Here is an 8,946-nt window from a genome sequence, read left to right as displayed (position 1 = left end):
CCCCCCAGTGAAGACGTCCATGTGGAGAGGGGCCGGGGTGTGTACCCCACAGTCCAGGCGCCTGTGGGGGAGATTGGGCGGGCGGGGAGTGTGTACACCCCAGTCCAGGTGTCTATGGGGGAGAGGGGGCGGGAGGGGTGTTGTGCCCCACAGTCTAGGTGTCCATTAGGGGCGTGTTCCCCACCCTCAATGGAGAGAGGTGCGGGGACTTCTACCAGACATGGCCAGATGGATCTAGATTTTTGGGGACGATCCTACCTGGGGGAGGGGCCGGGGAGGCTCCGAGGTGTACATAAGGCAGCACCAGGAGGACACCAGCAGCACATCTGGAGGCAGCAGCTGGACTGAGGCGGGTGGAAGTGTCTGAACAGAGGCAGCGCTCCGAGGCGGCTGAGCGGCGCTAGAAACAGCACCCGAGTCACAGAGAGCTCCGGGGACATGGCTGTAGAGGTAAGGGTCTTACGTCTCTTGGGGTTATCAACCCCTACACACTGCTCTTTGCACGACTCCTGTGCGCAGCGCTTGGAGGCAGCCGAGCAGCACTAGGAGGGGGACTGGGGCCAGAGAGAGTCCCGGGGACATGGCTGTAGAAGTAAGGACGGGACACTGAGTTTTCTTTCTCTTGGGGTTCTCACCTCCTACACACACACACTCAGACACACTGCTCTGTGCACCGATTGCCCGGGAGAGGAAGGGATCGCCCCGTCCTCTCGGTCGGAAGTTGTCCTCCTGCAACGGGCTGTTTCACCCTGGGTCAACCTTACTGGGGCAAGGGGGTGGGGCAGGCGCCCCCCTTAAGGGTGCTGTTGTGTACACATTAGATCTTACTTGGGGGGGGGGGGGCTGGTGCCACCTGCCAAGAGCTGGTGTTGTGTGTCGTTAAGCCTTTCTGGGGGTGAAGGGGTGCCACCTGTCAAGGGCGATGTTATGTACACGGCCTTCCTTACTGGGGGGGGGGGGGGAGATGCCCCATGTTAAGGGTGATGTTGTGTGTACGTTAAACCTTACTGGGGGGTGCCTCTTGTTAACGGTGGTGTTGTGTGTACCTTAAACCTTACTGGGGGGTGCCACCTGTTAAGGGTGGTGTTGTGGGTACGTTAAACCTTACTGGGGGGTGCCTCCTGTTAAGGGTGGTGTTGTGTGTACGTTAAACCTTACTGGGGTGTGCATCCTTTTAAGGGTGATGTTATGTACACGGCATTCTTTACTGGGGGGGGGGGGGAAGCATGTTAAGGGTGGTGTTGCGTGTACGTTAAACCTTACTGGGGGGTGCCACCTGTTAAGGGTGGTGTTGTGTGTACGTTAAAACTTACTGGGGGGTGCATCATTTTAAGGGTGGTGTTGTGTACACGTTAAACCTTACTGGGGGGTGCCACCTGTTAAGGGTGGTGTTGTGTGTACGTTAAACCTTACTGGGGGGTGCCACCTGTTAAGGATGGAGTTGTGTACACGTTAAACCTTACTGGGGGTGCCTCCTGTTAAGGGTGGTGTTGTGTGTACGTTAAACCTTACTGGGGGGTGCCTCCTGTTAAAGGTGGTGTTGTGTGTACGTTAAACCTTACTGGGGGGTGCATCATTTTAAGGGTGGTGTTGTGTGTACGTTAAACCTTACTGGGGGGTGCATCCTTTTAAGGGTGGTGTTGTGTACACGTTAAACCTTACTGGGGGGTGCCACCTGTTAAGGGTGGAGTTGTGTACACGTTAAACCTTACTGGGGGGTGCCACCTGTTAAGGGCGGAGTTGTGTGCACGTTAAACCTTACTGGGGGTGCCATCTGTTAAGGGTGGTGTTGTGTGTACGTTAAACCTTACTGGGGGGTGCCACCTGTTAAGGGGGGAGTTGTGTGCACGTTAAACCTTACTGGGGGTGCCATCTGTTAAGGGTGGTGTTGTGTGTACGTTAAACCTTACTGGGGGGTGCATCATTTTAAAGGTGGTGTTGTGTGTACGTTAAACCTTACTGGGGGTGCATCCTTTTAAGGGTGGTGTTGTGTACACGTTAAACCTTACTGGGGGGTGCCACCTGTTAAGGGTGGTGTTGTGTGTACGTTAAACCTTACTGGGGGGGGGCACCTGTTAAGGGTGGTGTTGTGTGTACGTTAAACCTTACTGGGGGTGCCTCCTTTTAAGGGTGGTGTTGTGTGTACGTTAAACCTTAGTGGGGGTGCTGTATTTCATGAGCACAATTAAAAACAACTTACAGGGTATTTAGCACAGAGAGAGGGGCTGGAACAGGCTCCGACAAACGTGCCGCCCTTTCTGCGCACAGACGGGATTTGGCAAACAGACTTTTGTGCGGTACGGACACAACTCAAAGCTACTCTGGGGACAGGTCCGACCCCCGCAGCCCCACTCGTGGGCGTTTGAAGGGTCTGACGGTGCTGAGGGGGTGACTTGGGGGGCGTTTCTGATTTAAAGTTAGTCTCCAGTTTTATTGCCGCCCCCCCCCCCCCCCCCCGTGGAAGCGGTGATTTGTGGGAGCAGAGCTCGCGTGATACTTTAATTAATGGGAGGACCTGCCCCCTCCGCCAACCCCCCCCCCCCCCCCCCCACCCCCAAGACACACATAACGGGGCGAAACACCCTACACTGCCAAAAGGGACGGGGTAGAAATAAATGTAAAACAAGCATTTGCAATGCAATAGGTCTCGCATTTACGAGAGTTTAAGCTTTTGGCATTGTAAATGACGATGACTGTTATTTTTGTTTTTAAAAAATAAATAAAAGGCGTTGTTAATTATAAATAAATTCCAATAGCTCAAACTCGCTTAAATGCCAGACCCAGTGCATTTTAAATGCTTGTCCTTGTGCGGGGTCCCCACTCCTTTGCTGCACTTTGCAAATGAGGGGGCTGCCGAGCTGTCAATCCATGTTATATCATGTGCTCCAGAGTCGCAACTAGAGCCACATTGCGGGGGGGCCTAAGAACAAATTTCGGGGGGGGGGCTGAATCTTTAAGCTATAGGCAGAGTGGAGCTGCAGGGGCTCGTAGAAGGGGTGAAACGACAGCGAGGCCTCATTAACACGCAAATGGCCTTTTACAGACCTGTGAAGTGCTCGGGTGGAATCTGTCTCATCCCGGGCTGCCACACACGAGGGGGGGGGGGCTGAAGCCCTGTGAGCCCAACGGGTGTTGCGCGCCTGGTGTGCTCTGCCCAATGGGCACAATGACACGCACCGAGTGAGAGCGCCGCGTCTCCCTTCGGGGTTCCTGCGAGCGAGCAGCCCCGGAGCAGTGTACAGGGCGCAGCAGCGCTGTTGATGTGGCCGGGCGTCGCCATCGGCCAGGAAAGTCCAGCAAACGTTGGTTCCACCAAGTGGCGCGACACGGCGAACACAGAGCCTCGCAAAGCGCCGCTCCTATCTGCCTCCACCTCTTTCATACAGACGTTGAAGGGCCGAGCCCTCGCCCTTTCTCCAGACAGGGCGTGCACGGTATTCGTGTGTGTTTCGCTCGCGTGCCCTCGTGCCAGGGTATCTCATTACTTGGGCTCTATCAAAGGCCTGGGAATTGATGGGCCAGGGGGCAGGGGCACCCCTACACCCGACAGGGAGGCTGTAAACAGGCTGCCAGCATCTCCTGGGCCGCAGGCTGGAACGCACTGCGCGTTGTGCCATGGCTGGGGGGCGCACACTACCTTGCGCTCCTTAGTTGTGCTCCAGACGACAGCCAGGGGTGGTTCAAGGCTGAATGTGCGAGGGAGGGGTCGGGCACACACTGTGTTGAACTACATAGGATGAGGAAGGGAGGGCAGCAGGTTCCGTCTCTGGAATCCTGCAGGGGGCCCTGGGCCCCGCCCTGGACCATCGTCTTCATTCCTAGACACCAAGGGCTGCGCTGTGCCCTGCGGATGGCAGCGAGGGGGCATTTTAGGGACATGTCTGCCTGTCCCCCACCTCCTGCCGCCCCCTGGCAGGGCATCGGCCCTCGTCTTGTGTGCTCCAGTGGGCAGGTGGTTGGGAAGCCGTTTGGACCGAGCGTTGCTCAGGAGCGCCCATCTTTTGTCTAACCCGCCTGGAGGCCCACAATCTGAGCCGGGACTGGGCCAGGGCGGAGGCTTGCGAGAGGGGAGCTTTAGAAGGCCGACCCGAGCCCCTGCTCCTTAGGGACACAGCGGGGCTCCTCCCTGGCCCTTGAAGGTGGCGGCTCCGCGCTCCTTCCTTCCGGTGCCCACTGCGTGGCCCTCACTCCAGGTCCTTCTGTTCAGCGCGCTCTGCTCCGGACACCGGGAAGCTCCGCGCTCCTCACTCCTGTACAGAGGTAAATCACCCCTTCCAGGACGAGGCGCAGCACTAGACTCTGCAGCCTCCCAGAGCGCGCAGCAGGTGCAAAACCCCGCGGCTGTCCCCTTGATCAGTGACGGGCCTGCTGCTAGCGAGCATGTGTGCTCTGGGATGCTGCTAGAGAGCATGTGTGCTCTGGGATTGTGTGCTCTGGGATTCTGCTAGCGAGCATGTGTGCTCTGGGAGTCCGCTAGCGAGCATGTGTGCTCTGGGATGCTGCTAGTGAGCATGTGTGCTCTGGGATTGTGTGCTCTGGGATTCTGCTAGCGAGCATGTGTGCTCTGGGAGTCCGCTAGCGAGCATGTGTGCTCTGGGATGCTGCTAGTGAGCATGTGTGCTCTGGGATGCTGCTAGTGAGCATGTGTGCTCTGGGATTGTGTGCTCTGGGATTCTGCTAGCGAGCATGTGTGCTCTGGGATTGTGTGCTCTGGGATGCTGCTAGTGAGCATGTGTGGTCTGGGATTCTCCTAGCGATCATGTGTGCTCTGGGATTCTCCTAGCGAGCATGTATGCTCTGGGATTGTGTGCTCTGGGATTCTGCTAGCGAGCATGTGAGCTCTGGGATTCTCCTAGCGAGCATGTGTGCTCTGGGATTGTGTGCTGTGGGATTCTGCTAGTGAGCATGTGTGCTCTGGGATTCTGCTAGCGAGCATGTGTGCTCTGGGAGTCCGCTAGCGAGCATGTGTGCTCTGGGATGCTGCTAGTGAGCATGTGTGCTCTGGGATTGTGTACTCTGGGATGCTGCTAGTGAGCATGTGTGCTCTGGGATTCTCCTAGCGAGCATGTGTGCTCTGGGATTGTGTGCTCTGGGATTCTGCTAGCGAGCATGTGTGCTCTGGGATTCTCCTAGCGAGCATGTGTGCTCTGGGATTGTGTGCTCTGGGATTCTGCTAGCGAGCATGTGTGCTCTGGGATTGTGTGCTCTGGGATTCTGCTAGCGAGCATGTGTGCTCTGGGATTCTGCTACAGACCTGTGAAGTACTCGAGGGCGGCTGTGTGTGTGCCTGGGAAGCTGTTTCAGCCCGGGCTGCCACACACCAGGGGGGGGGGGGGTGTATGCACTGCCAGAAACCTGCTAGGCCAGTGCACAACACTTGCATCACCCTCTCTCTGCCATTGCCCTCCATGCTTCTGAAATGTAAGAAAAAAACGTGCATTTGTGTTTCAAATGTGCAGTCCTGCAGTAGCACGCTTCCAAAGCCCCTACATGACAGTAACCCGATTCAAGCCCCATTCTCCCGTTTTTTTTTTTAATCTCCTACTTTGCTCTTCTGAAATGTTGGCATGTATGGTTTCTGCCTCTCCGCCGTGGCGTGAATAGGGAAACCACCACTGTTTTGTCATGCATGCGTACGATGTAATGCATCACGCACATGCAATACAAAGTGCAAATTCACCCACAAATCAAATAATAAACAAGTATGGAAAATGCATTAGGACTTGTATTTACACGAGACCTATTGCATTTTAAATGTAAGTGCGGATGTGAAATAAGGCATGAATGGGAGGGGTTGGGTGTGTGCTGGTGGTCCAAGAAGTCACAGATGACGGGAGGGAACAGGGAGAGGCAGGGGAACAAAACAGTTTTTGAAGTAAAGGGGCGATAGCCTCGGAATGAAAAAAATGACGACAAAGCCGTCAGGAGGCGGGACTATCAAGCAAAACACCAAACACAATGCAGAAGTTATGATTGAAGACAATGAAAAATATGGTGGGAAAGTGGGCGGAGCTTCCCCCCGCTATAATGTATACAGCATCCCAGCTTATCCTCCTCCTCACCAAAGACTCCACCACCGCCAAACTCAACTTCCAGAAAGGAATGCAAGACGTCGCAGTCGGGATGACTAACAGCTGCCTGAAGCTCAACGCCGAGAAGACAGAAGTCCTCGTCCTTGGACCCACCCTCTCAGCATGGGACAGCACCTGGCGGACGACCGCCTTCGGAAGCCCACCTATCCCACAGACCACGCCAAGAACCTTGGCATCGTACTCGACTCATCACTCACCATGAAACGACAGGTCAACGTCGTCACCTCCAGCTGCTTCAACACCCTTCGCAAGACCTTCAAGTGGATCCCCCCAGAGTCAAGGAAGTCACCCACGCACTCATCACCAGCAGACTGGAATATGGTAACGCGATCTACGCCGGCATGAACAAGTCCCTACTACGCAAACTCCAGACAATACAGAACACCGCCGCCAGACTCGTCTTCGGCATCCCCCGACACGAACACATCAGCCAACACCAACGAAGTCTCCACTGGCTCCCCATGGAGAAAAGAGGCACTTTCAAAATGCTCACTCACGCCTACAAATGCCTACACAACAATGGACCCAAATACCGCAACGACAGAATCAACTTCCACGTACCCAAAAGAAACCTCTGATCTTTCAAGCTGCACTGGCTTAAACCCTGCGCATCCACAGAGCCAGGTGGAAGATTCTTGTCTCACATTGCAGCCAAGACCTGGAACGAGCTACCGGCAGACATCAGATGCCCCCTCCCCTCCCTGAACACCTTCAGGAAGACCCTCAAGACCTGGCTCTTCGGGCTAAACAGAGCTGTGGACCCCCCCCCCCTTCATCAGCACCTTGAGACCCTCACGGGTGAGTAGCGCGCTTACAATTCCCGGATTGATTGATTGATTGACGATGCAGCGCACGCGCTGCCTAGGCGAGATCTAAAGAGGGTTCCCTTTTGTGCGCCTGTCTCGGGTGCAATATAAGTTTGCTTATCAAGAGTAAATGAAAATGCACTAAACACTAATTCACACAGCAAAGACCATATCACGAAGGCCTTTAACAATCCATAAACACTATCCTGCTGTGCATAGAGAAATATCTGTATTTTATTATACAATCAAGTTATATGCATTCATAAAATCATACATTTGTATTAAAACATATTTCACACATTTCCCCCATTGTTAATACATCTTTTGGATCCTAAGGTACACACAAAAAATATGTTTCATAATTATACAAATAAATTAAGACCAAATTTTAAAACAATTTAAAAACTACACATGAAAACAAATTATAAGAAAAGATTGGTTGAGGAAAATGCTGTCGACGCGGCGTGTAGGTGGTGCACGAGACTCGCACCCCACCTTCTCCAGGACACAATATTACAAAACACAATTTAGTTTCCACCTTCTGGGGCACTGTGTCCTCGCGCGCCGTCGTGGCTGGAGCGCCCCCTGGGTGCGGGGAGTCTGCTGAGGTGCAGGGGTGTGTTAATGCCCTCGATCAGACACGGCCCGCCACCAATCCGGGTCCTGGCCCGGGTGCTGCCCTCGGGAGGTGTCCCCCCCCCCCCCCCCCATCTCCCCAGGTAAGTTCCACGCCCACTGCGTCGCCTTCTCGCCTGTCCTTACCCAGGTATGCCTTACCCTAGCGATTCTGAAAGTAGGGCCCGGGGCCCCTGGCGGCCCTCATGGCCACGCGCACTAACGCTCAGGATAATGGCGAATAAACTGACAAAATAAAGGAGAGTGGCGAAGGTGAGCCGAGCTTCTCAACTTTAGAAACGCCTTCATTTTTAAAGACCTCTTGCCACAAACGTGTAAAAAACAAGAGTCTCTTCAAAATATATAAACAAAGTGTATTTTATTAGCGCGTCGAAGCGTTTCACCTCAGTGAATGAAATACAATTGCTGCGTTGTTTTTTTTTTTTTTTAAATGATAGTTTCCAAACATGTGTTTAGAAACCTTCTTGCTTCCACCCAGCCAGATAATCATGTCAAGAGGGAACTAAGAGGCCGGTCAGAGGTCACGTGCGCCCCATGGGTGGCCTGGGGGGCTATCCACATGCGCAGCATCATACTGCAATCCAACTCCAGAGGAGCTTTTACGCCGCACGTGTCCTGAACTCTGTATTTTGAGCTTCTCTTTTGTGATAACGAAGAACAAGGAGGGGACGGGAAAAATATACTTGCCAAGGATCGCCCGAGGTGCTCAAGTGGGGACGCCGGGATTGATGCCACGTGTTTAGATTGAACATGGTGCAGTTCAGCCACTAGATGTACAGGCGCCCATGTTACGTACCCTCCTCACCGGGCCTACACCTCGCTGGCATCAGCGCGGCACTCAGTCTCTCCATAGAACATACCTTGTGCCCATGAGAAATGTTTGGGGTACCCATGCCTTACCCTTTCCAATCCCTGATTCCTGTGGGATCAGTACTGCGGTGCTGCGAGGGGGCACCCCGGGTTAGAATAAAACTCGCACATTTACCGGCCTGCTCGGGCGGATCAGGCGCACGGTTGGGCCACTAGTGAGAAGGCGACAGTGAGTGAGCTCCTTGCCCGCGGTGGTACCAGTACCATGCCCAGCTGGCTCCAGGCCGGAGGTCCGTGCCCGCGGTGGTACCAGTACCATGCCCAGCTGGCTCCAGGCCGGAGGTCCATGCCCGCGGTGGTACCGGAGTCCAGTACCATGCCCAGCTGGCCCCAGGCCGGGGGTCCTTGCCCGCGGTGGTACCGGAGTCCAGTACCATGCCCAGCTGGCCCCAGGCCGGAGGTCCTTGCCCGCGGTGGTACCGGAGTCCAGTACCATGCCCAGCTGGCCCCAGGCCGGGGGTCCTTGCCCGCGTGGGCGTTGGTAGTTCCAGTACTGGAGCAGGAGCCGGGATTCCTGGAAGACATACTGGGGGGGGGGGGGG

At 54.9% G+C, this 8,946-nt stretch overlaps 1 protein-coding gene across 1 annotated transcript in view; it reads left to right on the top strand.

The window, feature by feature from the left end:
• Positions 1-319: 319 nt before the first annotated feature.
• LOC146808681 (potassium-transporting ATPase alpha chain 2-like) overlaps positions 320-8,946 on the top strand; it is a 69,757-nt gene continuing 61,130 nt past the window's right edge. Inside the window, exon 1 of the mRNA XM_085615480.1 lies at positions 320-450. Coding sequence (XP_085471606.1) covers positions 439-450 — 12 coding nt within the window. The 5' untranslated portion in view covers positions 320-438. The remainder of the gene's footprint in view (positions 451-8,946) is intronic.

The sequence above is a fragment of the Triturus cristatus genome, chromosome 7, assembly GCF_964204655.1.
Source record: "Triturus cristatus chromosome 7, aTriCri1.1, whole genome shotgun sequence".
Classification (NCBI taxonomy): domain Eukaryota; kingdom Metazoa; phylum Chordata; class Amphibia; order Caudata; family Salamandridae; genus Triturus; species Triturus cristatus.
The sequence above is the reverse complement of the archived record's forward strand: the minus strand, read 5'-3'. Positions and strand labels throughout refer to the sequence as shown.